The 19,415-nt window shown below is 45.5% G+C and overlaps 1 protein-coding gene across 1 annotated transcript in view; it reads left to right on the forward strand.

Annotated features, from left to right (window-relative positions):
* The window catches only part of slc66a1 (solute carrier family 66 member 1), a 29,127-nt gene that overhangs the window by 448 nt on the left and 9,264 nt on the right, over positions 1 to 19,415 (forward strand). The window contains exons 2-7 of the mRNA XM_085967040.1: positions 7,457 to 7,702; positions 11,973 to 12,102; positions 13,010 to 13,097; positions 16,356 to 16,510; positions 18,459 to 18,551; positions 18,725 to 18,910. Coding sequence (XP_085823166.1) covers positions 7,524 to 7,702; positions 11,973 to 12,102; positions 13,010 to 13,097; positions 16,356 to 16,510; positions 18,459 to 18,551; positions 18,725 to 18,910 — 831 coding nt within the window. The 5' untranslated portion in view covers positions 7,457 to 7,523. The remainder of the gene's footprint in view (positions 1 to 7,456; positions 7,703 to 11,972; positions 12,103 to 13,009; positions 13,098 to 16,355; positions 16,511 to 18,458; positions 18,552 to 18,724; positions 18,911 to 19,415) is intronic.

The following is a 19,415-nucleotide window of genomic DNA, read 5'->3' on the forward strand; positions in this document are numbered from 1 at the left end:
GGAGTGTTTTTTTTTAAATTTATCAAAAGTTTTTTTTCATTTTAATATAATTTGATATCTTGAATAAATATAGAAAATAGAAACATTGAAGATAGGAGCAGGAGTAGGCCATTCGGCCCCTCGAGCCTGCTCCGCCATTCAATGAGATCATGGCTGATCATCCAAATTCAGTACCCTGTCCCTGCCTTCTCCCCATATCCCTTGATACCTTTAGCCTTAAGAAATAGATCTAACTCCTTGAATATATTTAATGAATTGGCCTCAACTTCCTTCTGTGGTAGAAAATTCCACAGATTCACCACTCTCTGGGTGAAGAAATTCCTCCTCATCTCTGTCCTAAATGGCTTACCCCTTATCCTTAGACTGTGACCCCTGGTTCTGGACTCCCCCGCCATCGGGAACATCCTTCCTGCATCTAGTCTGTCTAGTCCTGTTAGAATTTGGTATAAAATATGGTATAATTCACTGTAATACAGTTTAATTAATGAAAAGAAAAAAATCTAATATCAATTTGCATTCTCCCCCCCCCCCCCCCCCCCCACCCCCCCCCCCCCACTATATATAAAAGCACCTTCCTTTCTCGCCTTATTCTGTAACTTTATTTAACTGTAAAAGCCTGATGCTGGTTTGGAGCACCAGGCCCACATGATTCCAGGTACACTTCCGCACACGCTGCGCCTCTGGGATCCATGGGCCTTTATGCTGCCCTTGAGTACGCAGCGTCTGAGAGCAAGTTCGCGAAGGAGGGTCCCCATCAGTTAAGTTCATATTCTATTTGGATGCCGGCGGTGTACTCTGTAGGTACGCCGCCGACCGCAAAATCTGCCCCACTATCTTGTTGCCAGGCACTTTAACATGCAGGCCAGCCTAGAAAATTGGGAAAGAGGGTCACCAACAGCTTCAAAAACAACTCAAGAACATCCCTTATGCAAGCCTATACACAAGTAAAAATAAGTAGTTACACAAAATTGGACAGGTCAATCTAGAAAATTGGAAAAAGGCGACAAACAGCTTGAAAAATAGTGAACAGAGTGCCCAAAAAGCGCACAAGTCAAGAACAACCCCCTGTGAAAGCCTATGATAAGTGAAAATAGTCAGTTACACAAAATTGGTAACATAAGAAGTCAATCTACCCAACATTCTTTTGCTTTACACCTCTTCCGGACCCATCTTTTGTTTCTTTATGGTCCCATTAACACCCACTTTGGCCTTGCCCCATCATCCCTTTTGTCACTTAATCTCTCCACCCTATCACAGACCTTCCCTTTTGTTTTCTGTTCTCCCCCATTTCCCTTCCCCTTCCCTTTTCCCTTTTCCCTCCCTCCCCCCCCCCCTTTCCCCCAGCTCTGTACTTGTTTATAAACTCTTAACTTCTTCCAGTTCTGATGAAAGGTCATCAACCTGAAACGTTAACTCTGTTTCTCTCTCCACCGATGCTGCCTGGCCTGCTGAGTGTTTACAGCATTTTCTGTTTTTATTCCTTTGCTTGTATTGGTTGGGAAAATAAACGCAAGTACCTGAAAGTCTCAAGGGAGAAATCCAAATGTTGAAAACACAAAATTGGTGGTGCGTTTCTTTAAGGAGGGGAGTCCTAGGGTTCATACTCCCATGGAAAATTTTGAAGTTTTACATTACAAATTGTGCATTCTGATTAGTTTCAACCACTTCTATAGTTCACACAATTAGTTTTTTAGCTCATAAAAGAAAACTATGACTTTTGGATTTTCAGCATATCAACCTGATCACCATATTGCCAAAAAGTTACCTCAACAGTGAGATTTCCACATCTGCTCTTCCCTCCCCCTGCAAAAAACTTTACCCCATCCAACTCCTCACTTTTTTAGAGACACTCTCAACCCCCCACCACCAGGTCATAGTGGCACTCGTCTCCCACTCTCAATTCAACCTGATGCCCTCTGCCCACTCTAACTTATTTAAAGCTGGTAGCCATTTTCCATCACCCCATTAGTGTTGGCAATCTTCCCCCACCCTCAGTTAAAGCTGGCACTCTTCTTCACCCCACCTTCCATTAAAAATTACACTCTACCCCTCTCCCAGTGAATGCTGGCACTCTTCTTTCCCTCACTCCTTAATTTTCCCTCTTCCTTTCATTGCCATTAATTTCCTTCTCTCTTCATTGCCCATCCCAGCCCCTCCCCTTCATATACATCATGGTCCCTCCCCTCTCCCCATCCGTTGCTCCTTCAATGCCATCCAAATTCACCTCCAATAAAAGATGTAATAGCAGAGCACTTGGAAAACAGTGACAGGATCGGACAAAGTCAACATGGATTTACAAAAGGTAAATCGTGCTTGACTAATCTACTGGAATTTTTTGAGGATGTAACTGGTAGAATAGATAAGGGAGAACCAGTGGATGTGGTATATTTGGACTTTCAGAAGGCTTTCGATAAGGTCCCGCTGTGGTAAACCACTGTTATCGTTCACAACCGTTCACTATTGTTACACTGTTGTTATCACTGTTTACACTGTTGTTATCACTACACAAGGTTACCTCTTGCCACGCACACTGTTATACCTAGGCATACCTCAGCTGACTCCGCCCATGGCTCCGCCTGCTTGCCCAGGTATAAAGGTGACTGATTGGCTAGTATTCTTCCTTGTTGGAACCGATCACCCACGAGGGTGGGCTCTGTTATTTAGCCAATAAAAACCTATAGTTACTATCTTAACTCGTCGCTTTTCATGGAATGAATTGATAGGTATATCACCCGCATAAGAGATTAGCGTGTAAAGTTAAAGCACATGGGATTGGGGGCAAGGTACTGACTTGGATAGAGAACTGGTTGGCAGACAGGAAGCAAAAAGTTGGAATAAACGGGTCTTTTTTCGAGTGGCAGGCAGTGACTAGTGGGGTACCGCAGGGATCGGTGCTAGGACCCCAGCTATTCACAAAATATATAGAAATGATCTAGACGAGGGAACTAGATGTAATATCTCCAAGTTTGCAGACGACACAAAGCTGGGTGGGCGTGTGTGCTGTGAGGAGGATGCCGAGAAACTCCAGTATGATTTGGACAGGTTGGGTGATTGGGCAGATGCATGGCAAATGCAGTATAATGTGGATAAATGTGAGGTTATCCACTTTGGTGGCAAAAACAGGAAGGCAGATTATTATCTGAATGGCAATAGATTGGGAGAAGGGGAAGTGCAACGAGACCTGGGTGTCCTTGTGCACCAGTCGCTGAAGGTAAGCATGCAGGTGCAGCAGGCGGTTAAGAAGGCAAATGGTATGTTGGCCTTCGTAGCGAGAGGGTTCACGTACAGGAACAAGGATGTCTTGCTGCAGTTGTACAGGGCCTTGGTGAGACCACACCTTGAGTATTGTGTGCAGTTTTGGTCACCTTATCTGAGGAAGGATGTTCTTGCCATGGAGGGAGTGCAGCGAAGATTCACCAGACTGATACCTGGGATGGCAGGAATGACGTATGAGGAGAGATTGGGTCGATTAGGCTTATACTCGCTGGAGTTTAGAAGAATGAGATCTCATTGAAACTTTTAAAATTCTAACAGGACTAGACAGACTAGATGCAGGAAGGATGTTCCCGATGGCGGGGGAGTCCAGAACCAGGGGTCACGGTCTAAAGATAAGGGGTAAGCCATTTAGGACAGAGATGAGGAGGAATTTCTTCACCCAGAGAGTGGTGAACCTGTGGAATTCTCTACCACAGAAGGCAGTTGAGGCCAATTCATTAAATATATTCAAGAAGGAGTTAGATCTATTTCTTAAGGCTAAAGGGATCAAGGGATATGGAGAGAAGGCAGGGACAGGGTACTGAGTTTGGATGATCAGCCATGATCTCTTTGAATGGCGGAGTAGGCTCGAGGGGCCGAATGGCCTACTCCTGCTCCTATCTTCTGTTTCTATGTTTCTATTCCCTTACCAACCATTGCCCCCTTCATTGACATACATTGTTTCTTCCCCTACTCTTTATTCACCTCTCCTCTGCCCTTTATTACTGTCCATCCTCCCCTTACTGCCTCCACTGTGGATTGCGGAAATCCAGTTGCTACATCAGTAGAAATGCAGTGAACCAGTCCCCTGTATTTACTTCAGTGAAACCAGTCCCTTAATCCAATAACACATTCTTATCAATGCCATCAGAAACCCTAGCATGGGGGTATTTATACTATGGTATGCACATGTGGGGGGGGGGGGCGGAGGAGACCTAATACCCCTGTCAGCTGGACTCTTATATAATAATAATAAAAATATCTTGAAAGAGAAAAAATAGATTAATGTTTAAGTACTGACCCCTCTTCAGAACTCAGGTGACCCTCTCTTTTCTGCTATATGTAAACACTTCTCCTGAGTATCATTAACTCTGTTTCCCAAAAGAAATGACAAGTGTATAAGGTTAGAAATATAGGTCATTGTGTAGGGGTTGAAAGTAAGTTGTCTTATATGCAAGTTATTGGGGTGGGTAGTACTGCTTTTGGCATGGTCCCACTCTCCTGTGTGTTCTGAAATCAGTGCTACTTATGACTCTCCCTTTCGGGCAAGACTCCCATTCCCTTCTCTCGGACTCCCAGCCTCCAGCCAATGCTTCTTACAAACTCCCAGTTTTAGGCTCTCGATCTTCCATTCACCCCTCTCTCAGTCTTCTGCTCCTTTCTCTAATCCTCCTGGTCTGTTGTTTCCCTCGCTTACCTTCCTGGTTTCCCATTCCCCCCTCTCCGAGGGAGAGATTGAATGCTTGACAAAGATGCATTTATACAGTATCTTGTCATATCTTTCAGAAATGTCCCAAATCAATTAACATACAAAGAATTCCTTTGAAGTATGATGACTGTGATTATGTAGACAACAGAAGCCATTTTGCACATAGCAATGTCCCACAAATAGCAATGAGATAACCAGTTAATTTGTTTTAGATAATGTTGATCAAGGGAGGAATTTTGTCCAGGACACCTGACTAACTAATCCACTCTTCTTCAAATTGCACCATGGGATCTTTAATCACCAGAACAGGTAGACAGAATCTCAGTTTAATGTCTAATTTGAACGATGGCACCTCCAACAATACATAATGCCCTTGGTAATGCACTGGAGTCTCAGCCTAAGATATTTTTTTTTTCACCCCTTAATTAAGGTTTTTTTTTCTTTTACACCACCCCATAGCTGGGGGGGACCATCACCACCCCATTACTGGGGTGTGATACTACACTTCATCTTAGCTAAAAGGCTTTGAACCCACAACCATAGATGGAGAAGTGAGAGTGTGACCAACTGAGACCTAAAGATGAGAGCACGATATGGTGGCCACCGTTTACCTAGGGTGACCATATTTTCTAAACCAGGGACACACAGGGGAGGAGCACAGCAAAGTAGTCAGGACAGAAAATGTAGGCTGCGCAGCATAGCGAGGCAAAATTGTTTAGCAGCCTATGTTTTAACAGTTGCACATATAAACTACAAATGCAAAAACAAATGTGCATATAATTACTGCGGATGTGACGTCACACTTCTTCTTGGGCAGTCCCTCGGAACCGAGGATGACTTGTATCCACATTAAAAATGAGTTCGTAGGTGACTGATGAGTCCAATGCGGGACCTACAGTCTCTGTCACAGGTGGGGCAGACGGTGGTTGAAGGGGCGGGTGGGTGGGGTGCTTGGGTTGACGTGCGCTCCTTGCGCTGCCTGCACTTGGCTTCTGCTTGCTCCCGGCGAAGAGACTCGAGGTGTTCGGCGCCTTCCCGGATGCTTCTCCTCCACTTTGTGCGGTCTTGGGCCAGGGATTCCCAGGTGTCGGTGGGGATGTTACACTTTTTCAAGGAGGCTTTGAGGGTGTCCTTGAAGCGTTTCCTCTGCCCACCTGGGGCTCTCTTGCCGTGCCGGAGCTCCGAATAGAGCGCTTGTTTTGGGAGTCTCGTATCGGGCATGCGGACAATGTGACCCGTCCATCGGAGCTGATTGAGCGTGGTCAAAGCTTCGATGCTGGGGATGTTGGCCTGAGCAAGAACACTGATGTTGGTGCGCCTATCCTGCCAATGGATTTGCAGGATCTTGCGGAGGCAGCGTTGGTGGTACCTCTCCAGTGCTTTGAGGTGCCTGCTGTACATGGTCCATGTCTCTGAGGCATACAGCAGGGTGGGTATCACTATTGAAGCGCACTCAGACACTCTTTATAAATAATACAATAACACTCTTCAGTCCATTGACCTGAAACTGTGATTATGTCTCATGGTATGATATGCATATATTCCAATGAATATGGCTATATTGGGGGACGAGTTTTGTGAACCAGGGACATTGTTTGCCCGGGGGACACGGTACTTCATCCGAGGACTGTCCCCAGAAAACGGGGACGTATGGTCGCCCTACTTTTACCAGTTCGGAATGATGATTAGGGGTGGGGGCAGAGCGCTGAAGACAATTGTTTCGTGATGTACAGTGCAAAATGGTTGCAATCTATTTGTCAATTTAGTTTCTGGCACCAGGAATTAACTATGAAGAAAATGGACTTTTTGTGCACTGTCCATGTATTTAAGAGGTTCCCCCCTGAAACCCATCTCCTCACTCACTCCTGGCTCCCCAAAACAGCATAATAGATTCTTCTTCTTCTTAGGCAGTCCCTCGGAACCAAGGATAACTTGCTTCCACACTAAAAATGAGTTCTCAGGTGACTGATGAGTCCAATGCGGGACCTACAGTCTCTGTTAATTGGTTTAAAAATGAAACATCCTTTCCTCCTCTCTCCAGACCATGAGCACATGGATAACCCTGGAACTCCAAGCACCATCGCCCGATGGCGTCACAGACGCCGCGTTCTCCCTCGTGACTTGACCTGTCACCTGACTTGTCACATGACCCTGAGTTCGGGCTGCCCGTGGCGTCAACGTCAGCGAGTGCTGGAGGGGTGAGAGCTTCTTCACTGTGTTCTGGCGGCTGCTAATTCAACGGGGATCTGTCTCTTGATTCTCAGTATTAATGGGGGTAAAAGGAGAGAGAGGGGGCCGTGTGTAAGCAGCTGGTTTGTCAAGCGAGACTCTTTTTTCTGCTCCTATTGTAGATTTGAAGATTGAAACTGTTTCAGACCCCTTTGGACGATTTAGGAAGTCGGTAAAACTGATCAGATGCAAATTTTTTAAATTTTTACTATTATCAAAGCAGCTGGAAGCAGCTCAGTACAAAGCCAACCCATTAATGACGAGAAAGGACAGGTTGATGATTTGTGTAGCGATCTGAACATCAGATTCTGCATTTCCCTGTTGCAGCCACCTCTTGTTCTCGCAAATCAGCTCGCTATCTGTCTTAGAAATTTGGCTGTCATAAGGGATTGTTTTTCGTTCTGTCCTTTCACCAAAGTACCGCTCACGGCACAGAGCAGAGACGAGACTGCCGCTGGTCTTGGCGTTAATGTATTAGCTTCTTTCTTCAGTGTTTAATTTGCTGTTTCTTGATTACTTTCAATCTGTTTCTGTCCTCGCCAGTGTTCGCTGGGCTGTTGCTGCCGAAAGCGGAATTGTAAATCAGACATCCTCCAGCAACACTGAGTAAATGATGCCGGGCTTCATCCTCACTCCGCTGCACTTCACGGGCAATTTTACCACCGATTGCCCGAATGGCTCCCTGATCGTTTGGAATATTCTCCAGACGTGCACCAAAGACAGCAGGGACATGGCAAGTGTTGCGCTGGGGTTATTCTCCGTCATCTGTTTCATGATGTCTGCTTTCCCGTAAGTACACTTTCCTGGACTCCTTTTGCTACTCATAATTCAGCCCATCCGCTAAACGTTGAGTTCCCCCTCGACCACCGGGAAATATATGTATCTATGAATACTTTCAATGACATGCATATTTCTATGGCATCCCTAATCGGATTTTGAAAAGTCAAACGTACTTTGAGCTATAAAGAGGGAAAGCTGGACCTCCTCTTCATCCCCACCTTCCATTCCAAATGTTCTGATCTGGTTTTGACAGAAGGTGTTTGTCCCTGAATAAGAACAAAAGGTTTGAGTTTGCTCTCTACGATGTTCTGCTTTTAGATCTCTTTTGGTTGATGAACATTGTCTGGGGTCTAATGGTACAGGACAACATGAGAACACTCATACATTTTGTGAGTTTCTTATTTTTTTGCCTTTCCCTTCTGAAGATGCCGACTCCTTGTTGGTTCCGATTCTCTCGTGGCAGCCTGGGGATTGAACTTGGGATGTTCCTGGTCTATGACTCCACTGTTTATTGACTAAGCAAGCCTCGCCATCAGCCATCATATACGATGTATTTACTTACTGAGTAATGGATTGAACTAAATGAGTATGTGTTCCTGTTCTACTTTATAGGAACATAAAGAACAGGAGGAGGCCATTCAGCCCCTCGAGCCTGTTCCGTCATTCAATGAGATTATGGCTGATCTGTGACCTAACTCCATATACCCGCTTTTGCCCCATACCCCTTAATACCTTTGGATAACAAAAACCTATCAATCTCTGATTTAAAATTAACAATTGGATCTAGCATCAACTACCGTTTGCAGAAGAGAGTTCCAAACTTCTACCACCCTTTGCGTGTAGAAGTATTTCCTAACCTCACTCCTGAAAGGCCTGGCTGTAATTTTTAGACTATACCCGCCCCCACCCCACCCCAGTCCTAGTCTTTCCAATTTCTCTCTACCTTGGCTACCCTAGCAGTTCCCCTTAATATCTTAAGCTTAGATCAAATCACCCTTTAACCTTCTACTTTGCTACATAGCTATAAATGGTTAGTGCTGTCCTGAAATGGGGATCTATTGATTGTGGTAGTCTAAAACACCATGAATATATCTGACTCATTCTATAGCTTTGGAGATAAAATAGAGAAATGCAAACCATTGATTCAGCAACATTGATGTGTGGTTAGTTTAGCAAAAGCCAAGTGACTAACCAGAATGAGGAAATAAAGTAAACTTTAACTTGCATCGATATGAATTGTAAGTTTCAGTTCATTTTTACCGTCAGTTTTCCCCATTATTTCCACCACAAAGTCTCGTTTATACCTGTCTGTGTGTGTGTTGTTTTTCCCTCGCAAATCTTCTCCTCTTCCCTCCTGAAAACGCTCACTCTTTCTCGCAAATCACTCTTTCTGGGCTGTGGGTTCCACAGCTACCAGCTGGGCACCAGCACCTTGCCCAAGTGGCCATTCTTCATGCGTGAGTTTAGATAGTACATGTCAGACAGGCTATTCAACCCTGGGTAACATCACCAGTTGTACCCTGGCCCTGCCCTCACTCGGTGTTCACTCGGGTGGACTGGATAGCAATCAGAAGTGGGAGCCCTTGCTCTTTTTCTTCCGCTTCCAAATACCTGGCTCAGTTTAAAGAGCTGGAAAAGTAAAAGCTGGTCTCAGTAAAAGTGACCATGAAGCTGTTGGATTGTCGTAAAAACCCAACTGTTCATGAATGTCCTTTAGGGAAGAAAATCTGCAGGCGTTAACTGGTCTGGCCTATATGACACCAGTCCGACACCAGTGTGGTTGACTCTTAACTGCCCCCTTGTGGCCTAGCAAGCTACTCCATTGTAGCAAACCTCTGGAGTCTTTCAAGAAGAAGGTGGCCCCCCCACCTCAGGACAACCAAAGATGGATAATTGATGTCCTTGCCAGTGATGCCCAAATTCTGAGAATGATTTAAAGAAAAAACACATACTTGGGACTGAATCTGGAACCTTGTTAGTCCACATGGATCAGCACCATACCAGGCATATTTATCAACGGGCATCAGGAACATTTGGACATTCCTGGTTCTTAATGCTGGCAGTATGTGACTTTTGTTTTCTGGGCTGGGATGTCTTTGCCAAGTTTGCACGATTCTTCCTCAAACCCTGGTTTATAAGCTTGCTATTTGTAACATATTGTAATCAGTGACCTACTATATTATAGAGTCATACGGCACCGAAGGAGGCCATTTGGCCCATCTTTGAAAGAGCTGTCCAATTAGTCCCACTCCCCTGCTCTTTCCCCATAACTCTACAATTTTCTTCCTTTTCAAGTATTTATCCAATTCCATTTTGAATGTTACTATTGAATCTGCTTCCACTGCCCTTTCAGGCAGTGCATTCCAGATCATCATAACTTACTGCATAAAAAAAATCTCCTTATTTCACCTCTGGTTCTTTTGCCAAATTACCTTAAATCTGTGTCCTCTGTTCACTGACACTCCTGCCAGTTGAAACAGTTTCTCCCTATTTACTCCATCAATCAAAACCCCTATAAATGGGAAATTTAAAATCCACAGGTTAACTATTAAAGGGGCAATTATTCCATTCTCTCCTCAGCATGGTTTCTCTGTCTGCTATAATGGTTTCATCGCTCGTATATCGGACTTCCTGGTTACATGTTGCCCTGCTGTATGGGACATGCTTGCCTTTTTGTGACTACGCCTTAACCGATGTCACAAAAAATTACCTGAAGGAATGAAGTTGACCATCACCTGCACCAGGAGCATTTTATTAGGAGCCAATTCTCTTTAAAATCGGTCAGCCAGGATTTGCTGCATTCATTGGAGGTGATTTTCATTCAGAACTCGGGAAGGAGGCGGGACTACAACTTTCGGGGTTGTAATCCCGCCTCCATCGAGATGCGGCCAATCCACGCGATTTTAACTTGATTGACCTTGTTGAGCCCGCCCAGCGGGCTCAGCAGGCCAATTAAGGGCTACCCGGCAACAGGTGACATCACAGACTGAAATTTCATCTGTCAAGACGTTTTGACAGATGAAATATCAGCATTTGACAGCTGTTTGAAGCTGTCAAACACTGACAGTCTTACTTCTAACCTGAGTCCTTCTACACAGACTCAGTTAGAAATCTCACCGGCACAGAAAGCTGCAGGCTGTCACTTTTGACAGATCGCAGCCATTCTGCTTTCTGTGCCGGTTAGATGATGGACTTCTGAAACCTAGAGGAAGGAAGGCTGAACAGGTAAGTACAGGTAATTTAAACTTCTTTAATCACTTTAGACACACCAAACACACTTACCTTTGCACTCATGCACCTATCACTCACCTGAACACCGACATCTCGACCTCTCCAAGTCCTTCAACCCGACGGTCCGCCTCGCCTCCTCTAACTTGGCGTGGTTTGGAGCCGTCGGGAATCCCACACTTCAAGCTTATAGGGATTAGGCTAAAAACTGCCTGTTAACTACCTGTTAACAGGCAGTTAATTGGCACTAATCCCTTCCTGCCTCGGGTAGGTGGGTACCCGCCTCCTTTGAAACTTACATGGAGGCGGGATGGTGTCGGGACCCCCGAATTCGGGACTTTAACCCCCCCGCACGCCTCCAATCCCGACTCCACGGGTCAATGAAAATCGACCCCATTGTGTCCAGTCGAGCCCACTTTAAAAGAAAATCGAACAAAGCCATTTTTATTTTAAAAAGTCTCTTGATATTCTCCTCTTTTCCCCTACCACCCACAAAAAAAACTTCGGAAGTTTCATGCTAGAACAAATACTTCCTTATTAGTGTGGAAACAACTACTTTCTGTTCTTTGGTAACTTAAAATTTAAGTGTGTGGTTTTGTAGATGGTAGTCTAGTTGCCAGTTTCTATACCTTAGATAGCTATGCCCAGAAAAAACACCAAGGGAGTTCAGAGATCGTCCCTGTTAATGTGGTTGATGGGGAAGGGTGATCCTCTGTGAAGAGGGGAGCGTAGAGCGACTCGAGGTAGCCATAGGGGAAATGATGATCTGGATGGCCTCTTGAAAATGGATAAAATCCAAATGTCATTAATTTTTTTTCTAGCCTTTTCAATGTTAAAAAAATTGAGGTGATAAGTGTCAAAAGTGAACCAGAATGTACCATTACAATGTTAAAATGATCAGTTTGCCAGGGGAGCATGCTACCAGACGCCCTCTCCCCACCATCCAAAAATGGGTGTTGTGTTGGGGTGGCAGATGGAAGAGATGTCTACAATTTTCCTTTTATAAAGGTTTTAATGAAACGGTTTTTAACTTGAGTTAATTTTAATTTAGGCAGTGTTACAATTCCTGTAAGAATGGAAACATGGACCAAGCTGTGTCAATCTGGTTCCTGTTGGGATGGCTTGGAGGTGACTGTTCCAATTTTCTTGGTGCTTTCCTAGCTCAGCAGTTGCCGTTGCAGGTAAGCAGTCTTCACACAGTAACCTTCCATGGTGGTATTGTATGCAAGGAATTCTTTGATACCGCAGTTAGACTATCTGTTGGAAGATTGGATCAATACTGAATGTGACTGCAAGGTGACTTTTGCTCTGTAACAAACAACCTGAATCACAGGACCCTCCTCAGGTTGGTTTTGCATTGTGCACCAATTCGTGTTGAGTGGACCTGGGGTAGCTCCACTAAATGACCCTAGTTAAGCTGGTATTATGGGATTGTGAATCAGTATCATAACGATTAATGTACCTTGTGCAATTAAATCTCTCGGGAGCTGTTAGTTTGGGATTCTCTAGACCCAATAAGATTCAATTTTAAAGCATTCCATTGGTTCCAGCCAGGGAGAGAGAGAGAGAGAGAGAGAGAGAGAGAGAGAATACAATTGTCGGAGGAGTCACTTGTAGAATCCTATTCCACTGCATCGCTGGCCACATGATGGATCTCTGCCTCTCACTTGGAAGACAACCAGCCAGATCAGTATCATTATTGGCTGTTGCACACCCCTGTGTGAAACTGAACAATACAGACCAGAAGGCCAAATGTAGCCTCTTCCTCTCCCTCTCTTCGCCCCCCCCCCCCCGCCCCCCACAAACCACCTGAAAACTGAGATCAGCTGACTCCACACAGACCAGGGGTCGTATCTGGATCATCTGGTCAGTGTAGCTCAATAGCTCACTACCAGTGATTTATGCACGGAGGCATTGGGACAGTTTTGATTCAATTTCTAACCAGACGCCAGCACTACCCTTGAGTCTGACCATTTTTACAGACTCTTTTAAAGAATCTATTTTGCTGATAGCTTTCCTTTAGTGAAGTGAATTATTTTAATTAGTTGTTGCCTGTCATATCGCTACCGCTGTTGCTTGCTCTTTCAGACTTACACCGCTGTGTATTATGTCATGGTGGACCTGGTGATGGTCTCAATGTATGCTTATTATAAGCTGAAGAACCAGTCCAGACAATGTGAGTGACTCTTTGCTAACTAGAATTTAGAGGTGTTCTTTGAGGCCCTGTGCCAGAATCTCTCTGTGTCTCTCATGCCTATCGCCCCAAGAAGTATGCCAAGCCTGAGTAATTTTTCATGTACTTCCATAGATATAGTTGCTCGTGGTTTGGGCGCAGCCAGGCATACACAGTATATGCATTCATGGAATGATACAGCACAGAAGGAGGCCATTCGGCCCATCGTGCCTGTGCATTGGTGTGATAGCTACACTTGGCATCCTTTCACTGGGCGCAATACTGAATTTTTGGGTTTTGCAAATTAAATATCTGTTATGTTATTTGACGACACGTTCTCGCCACTGCAGCCCTGTTGGATATCGAATTGGGGCTCGAGCTTAGTTGGGAAAATTACTGCCAATAAAGTAGCTTCCATTTCCCCTCCTGACTGTTGCTGCAGTACGGTTCCACAGATGATGGCAGTGCTCTGATACCCCTTCTTCTTAGGCAGTCCCTCAGAACCGAGGATGACTTGCTTTTACACTAGAAATGAGTTCGCAGGCGACTGATGAGTCCAATGCGGGACCTACAGTCTCTGTCACAGGTGGGGCAGACGGTGGTTGAAGGGGCAGGTGGGTGGGGTGCTTGGGTTGACGTGCGCTGCCTGCGCTTGGCTTCCGCTTGCTCCCGGCGAAGAGACTCGAGGTGTTCGGCGCCTTCCCGGATGCTTCTCCTCCACTTTGTGCGGTCTTGGGCCTGGGATTCCCAGGTGTCAGTGGGGATGTTACACTTTTTCAAGGAGGCTTTGAGGGTGTCCTTGAAGCATTTCCTCTGCCCACCTAGGGCTCTCTTGCCGTGCCGGAGCTCCAAGTAGTGCGCTTGTTTTGGGATTCTCGTATCGGGCATATGGACAATGTGACCCGTCCATCGGAGCTGATTGAGTGTGGTCAAAGCTTCGATGCTGGGGATGTTGGCCTGAGCAAGAACACTGACATTGGTGCGCCTATCCTGCCAATGGATTTGCAGGATCTTGCGGAGGCAGCGTTGGTGGTACCTCTCCACAAAAATACCCATGCTTCATGCTTGAGCCTAGGCAAAATGTGTTGGTAGAGTATTTGATCGGGGGCGGGGGGGAGTCTGATCCTACCCTCACCTGGTATCTGCAGGCACGCCCCAGCAGGAGTCATTAGATGATGATCAGAAGCTGGAAGCTTGGTTGATTTTTCTTTGTTCCTCCTCGGCCTGGGATGCTGACGCTAGTTGTACCATTCTCCCCACCCTATATTATGCCTATCTTTCCAAAAAGTATGCAGATGTTATGTAATTTTCATGCCAGAGACACAGTTGCCATTGGTATGGCCGCAGCCTGGCGTACAGAATGTGTGTCCACTTACAGAATGTGTGTCCACTTTTAAGTAGCCAAAGGGCCGAAAATGAGCTTTGTTCCCTGCCTCACTTGTCACTGTGACTCTCCACTCTCTGAGCTCCTGCTGTTTGATCATGTAAGACTATCGTGAGAATTCCTGCTCAGAGTAGCATTTCACTACTGGTGGAGCAGGAATGGGGGGGTGGGGGCAATGGGGGAGAAGGAGGTTAAAAGGAGATTGGCCTGGCCACTGTTAACTGGGACGGTGATCAGAGTGTGGGGAGACCCCTTGTTAATTGTCAGAAATGGGTCCGAGAGAGTGCCCTTGTTAATGTGGTTGGAAGGGGGAGTGTGATGGTTAGAGGGAGCGGATCGCCTCTGTAAAGAGGGAAGAGAAAACTGACTTGAGGTATCTATTGGGGAAATGATGGACTGGATGGTCTCTTGAGAATGGATAAATCCAAATGTCATTTATTTTTCCCTAGCTTTTGTTGTCAATTATTAGGGGGAAAAGTGTCAAAAGTTAACCAGACTCTACCATTTCAATGTTAAAATTCAAACTTTTCCAGGGAAGCATGCTCCCAGACTCCCGGCCAAAAATGATTGCACCAATTGTGTTGGGTTGGAGTGTCATTTGGAAGAAGTGCTACAATTTTAAATTTGCTGCCCAAATTCATGGCTATTGAACTGTGCAGAGACGTAGTGGGAATTTTAACCCCCCCCGCCCCCCCAAAATGGGTGGTTTTAGGTTGAATGGGATGTAAAAATATTTAAAAATCTCAAACCCAACTCCAACCCGCCCACTTCCGATTTTAACAGTGGGGGTGGGGTGGGGGGGGGGGGAGGAGAACAGGAGGAGGGTTGGTCATTTAAATATTATAATGAGGCTGTGTGCCTCAGATTTAATCTCCATTTTAAATTTCACCCTGGTCGGCCAGGTTTTCCGGGCCTCGGGGAAACCCACCAGCTAAAGGGAGACGAGGACTGCTGGATCTGGATCCAGCAGGTAAGTGCGTTTCAAGTGCCTTTCCACTTACCTGCTCTGTCACCCCACCCCCCCACTCCCCCCGAGCCACGATCTTTCACTGACCCGACCCTTCCGATCGAAAGATTGAGGTGCTGTTCCTCGAGCTTCATTAAAACAGTGTAGGAGGCTGAGGACAGAGAGGTCAAGGTGGGAGTGCTGCTCACGATGTGGCCTCCTCTACATTGGGAAGACCGAACGCAAATTGGGTGTTCGCTTTGTTGAACACCTTCGTTCAGTCCGCAAGTGTGACTCTGAGCTTCCGGCCGCTTGCCATTTTAATTCTCCTCTGCCAATTTGACACTCTGACCTCTTTGTCCTCGGCCTCCTACACTGTTCTAATGGGGCTCGAGGAATAGCATGTCACCTTTTGATTGGATACTTTACAACCCTACAATCTACATTGAGTTCAACAATTTCAGACCATAACCACAGCTCCCATTTTTTTGGACAGCAGCTGTTGGTAATGATTCTGCTGTCGCCATTTATAGTTCCTCTAAACTCATCTTTTGTTTCTTTACTTGTCCCTTTACCATCCCCTTTTGCCTTGCACTATCGTCCCTTGTCATTTAATCACTCTTGTCTTCTACCCTATCACAACCCTTCCCTTTTGTTCTTTCCTCCCCACCCCCCCTTTCCCTACCTCTGCACTTGCTTAAAAACTATTACATCTCTTAACATTTTCCAGCTCTGATGAAAGGTCAACGGCATTAAGCATTAACTCTGTTTCGCGCTCCACAGATGCTACCTGACCTGCTGAGTATTTCCAGCATTTTCTGTTTTTATTTTATACTAACCATCACTGTTCCATGAGCAAATGCTACAAATTTCTACTAAGAACTAAAATGTTTCAGAAGTGTAAAGAATCAAAAGCTGTGATTTCTTACAGATTCATCGACTGCAATCAATGTCGTGGTGGTGTTTATGATGCTTGGAATGACTGTCTCCTTGGTACCAGGCAATGATTTCCGGTCTCCGATTAGAGAAATGCCGAGGTTCACTAGGCGTTCTCTGTTGGCTGTGCCTTATTCGTCTGCTAACCAGGTCAGTTCTAACTTAACCATCACCTTCTACACAAAAAATACCGCCTGCCCCAGTCCACACTAGTGCATCTCGTTCCACACAAATCCCTTAAGGCAAAGATATCCAGGCGTTTTGCCTTCATGAGTTGTTTAGGTGTGTATCATGGAATCTCAGCCAGCTGTATAAAGTTTTCCTGTTCCCATATATTTGAGGCTGCTGATTCGAACAGATCTCCGTGTTCTGACTAAGGATTTATCCACCAATGAGTCAAAACTGCTAAGAACTGCGCGTTGCAAACCTCCAGACCCCAAAAGCATCAAACTGGACAACCCGGTAAATAAGAAATACAAGGACTGAGTTGCCTAGGCTGCCAAATTGCCAGTGCTCAGTGGCTGCATGTGACCAGCAAGCTGCAGTTTGGATACACCGCCACCACCGCCCCGCCCCCCACCCACCGGCTTTAATAAGTGCAAGTTTTCAAGGGTAGGGGATTGAGGAAGTAAATTCTTGGCTAATTTACTGAGGAGATGGGAAATGATGGCAATACAGGGCCTTAACTCTCCCAAGCTTTCAGTTATCAAAACCTCTCCATTTTGAACACCTCTATCACATCTCCTCTTTAACCTTCTCTGCTCTAATGACACTCCTCATAGCAGGAATGAGAGGCTTCAGTTATGAGTAAATCTCTTCTGCACCCTCTCCATTGTCTGGACAGAATTCCTAAAGCAGGACACCCAAAACTGAACATAGTATTTGAACTGCCCTAATCAGTGATTTCTACAGGTTTACCATTTCCTTTGCTTTTTTAACTCCATAGCCCTATTTATAAAGCCAAGGATCTTTGTATGCTTTTATAACCGTTTTATCAACTGGGGAACAAAAGCTCTATAAACATTTGTGCCGCTGAACTCCTGTTCTCTCTCTGCTCCTTTGTTCATTTTTAAATATATACTTGGTGCATATTTCCTCCACTTATTCTTCCTCACAAAATATGTCCGTTAATGTAACCCCAATCTACTAACCTGCTGTTGTATAGCTCCACCGCTTTCTATTTTTATTTTATTTAAGATGTACACCCTTTGAACAGTTAGTTAGAAAGCTTGATGCAGGTGCAGCAAGCAGTTAGGAAGGCAGATGGTATGTTGGCCTTCATTGCAAGAGGATTTGAGTACAGGAGCAAGGATGTATTACTACAGTTGTACAGGGCCTTGGTGAGACCACACCTGGAGTACTGTGTGCAGTTTTGGTTTCCTTACCTAAGAAAGGATATACTTGCCATGGAGGGAGTGCAGTGAAGGTTCACCAGACTGATTCCTGGGATGGCAGGACTGTCGTATGAGGAGAGATTGGGTCGACTAGGCCTGTATTCACTAGAGTTTAGAAGAATGAGAGGGGGTCTCATTGAAATGTATAAAATTCTGACAGGGCTAGACAGACTGGATGCAGGAAGGATGTTTCCCCTGGCTGGGGGGTCTAGAACGAGGGGTCACAGTCTCAGGATACCGGGTAGAACATTTAGGACTGAGATGAGGAGAAATGTCTTCACTCAGAGGGTGGTGAACCTGTGGAATTCTCTATCACAGAAGGCTGTGGAGGCCAAGTCACTGAATATATTTAAGAAGGAGATAGATAGATTTCTAGACGCAAGGCATCAAGGGGTATGGGGAGAGAGCGGGAATATGGTATTGAGATAGAGGATCAGCCATGATCACATTGAATGGCGGAGCAGGCTCGAAGGGCCGAATGGCCTACTCCTGCTCCTATTTTTCTATTTTAACACACTCTCCCTCGCCTCTTCCTCCTGATTCCAGTAGAAACTCCACTTCCAGTCCATTCAAAATCTCAGACTTCAGTTGCAGAAAACTAGAGCTCAGCTGCTGTTCTACAGGCATTTGTAATCCTCATTCTCCCTTTTATTTGTTTTGTATTGAAATGTTTTATATTTAGTCTGTAATTTTGTAATTTGCAGCAGTTTACCATCCAAGAGATCATCGGATTTACAATTGGCTCCCTTTCGTCTGTGTTCTACCTTGCATCCAGGTTGCCTCAGATATGCAAAAACGTAAGTGTTCCAGGTTATCGAAGTGATGGTAACTCACTGTGCAGTACTGAAGCTGTATAGAGCACCCAAAACCCAGCAAGACTCGGGCGCGGAGGGAGAGTAAGAATTTCTTGTGCTGCTATTTGTACTGTATTTGCTTTTTTTTATTAAACTTTATACATTTTTCTTCTCAGATAAGTAGGCAGTCCACAGAAGGCATCTCCTTTTTCCTCTTTGCCCTGATGATTCTGGGGAACCTTACGTATGGCCTGAGTGTGCTGCTGAAGATCCCAAGGAAAGGGCAGAGCGAGGGTAACTACGTGGTGCATCATCTTCCCTGGTTGGTAGGCAGCTTGGGAACCATGGTACTCGACCTTATGGTATCCTTTTACTTGTCAAAGAATCCTCCTGGCTCCTCCAGTCGTACCCAGTTGCCAGATGTTCTGAAGCTGGTCTTCTTGGAGGGCTCCACTGGTGGCCGCAGGTAACGGCGGCGTAGAGGCCCGAAAGGTTCCGCTTTAATTTCTAGTTTCTGCTGAGTTAGTTGAGTGGCAGTAGTGGTGCCACAACTGGCCTCCATGCCCACTGGGCCTGTGCTGATGCTGATGACTATCCAGTGACTCCTACTGGAAACTGCAAGTGTACGGAAGCGGGGCGAAGAGCGGATTGGGCTTGACTGTGATGCATACAACAGTTGAGTAGCCTGATACTCGCTATCAAGGTTCAGACATGAAGAATGGGCCCTTGAGTGAGGGATAGAAGGGCCGCTTACTTGTTAAACCAAACCCTAGAAAGTACCTTCAGGAAAGGAGAAGAGCCAAGTAGAGGGATAAAAAGGGTCTGGATATTGCATGTGAGCAGCAGGTGTGTCTCCTGCGCAGCCTT

The sequence above is a fragment of the Somniosus microcephalus genome, chromosome 25 (genome assembly GCF_052327205.1).
Source record: "Somniosus microcephalus isolate GS21.2 chromosome 25, FLI_Smic_1.0, whole genome shotgun sequence".
Classification (NCBI taxonomy): domain Eukaryota; kingdom Metazoa; phylum Chordata; class Chondrichthyes; order Squaliformes; family Somniosidae; genus Somniosus; species Somniosus microcephalus.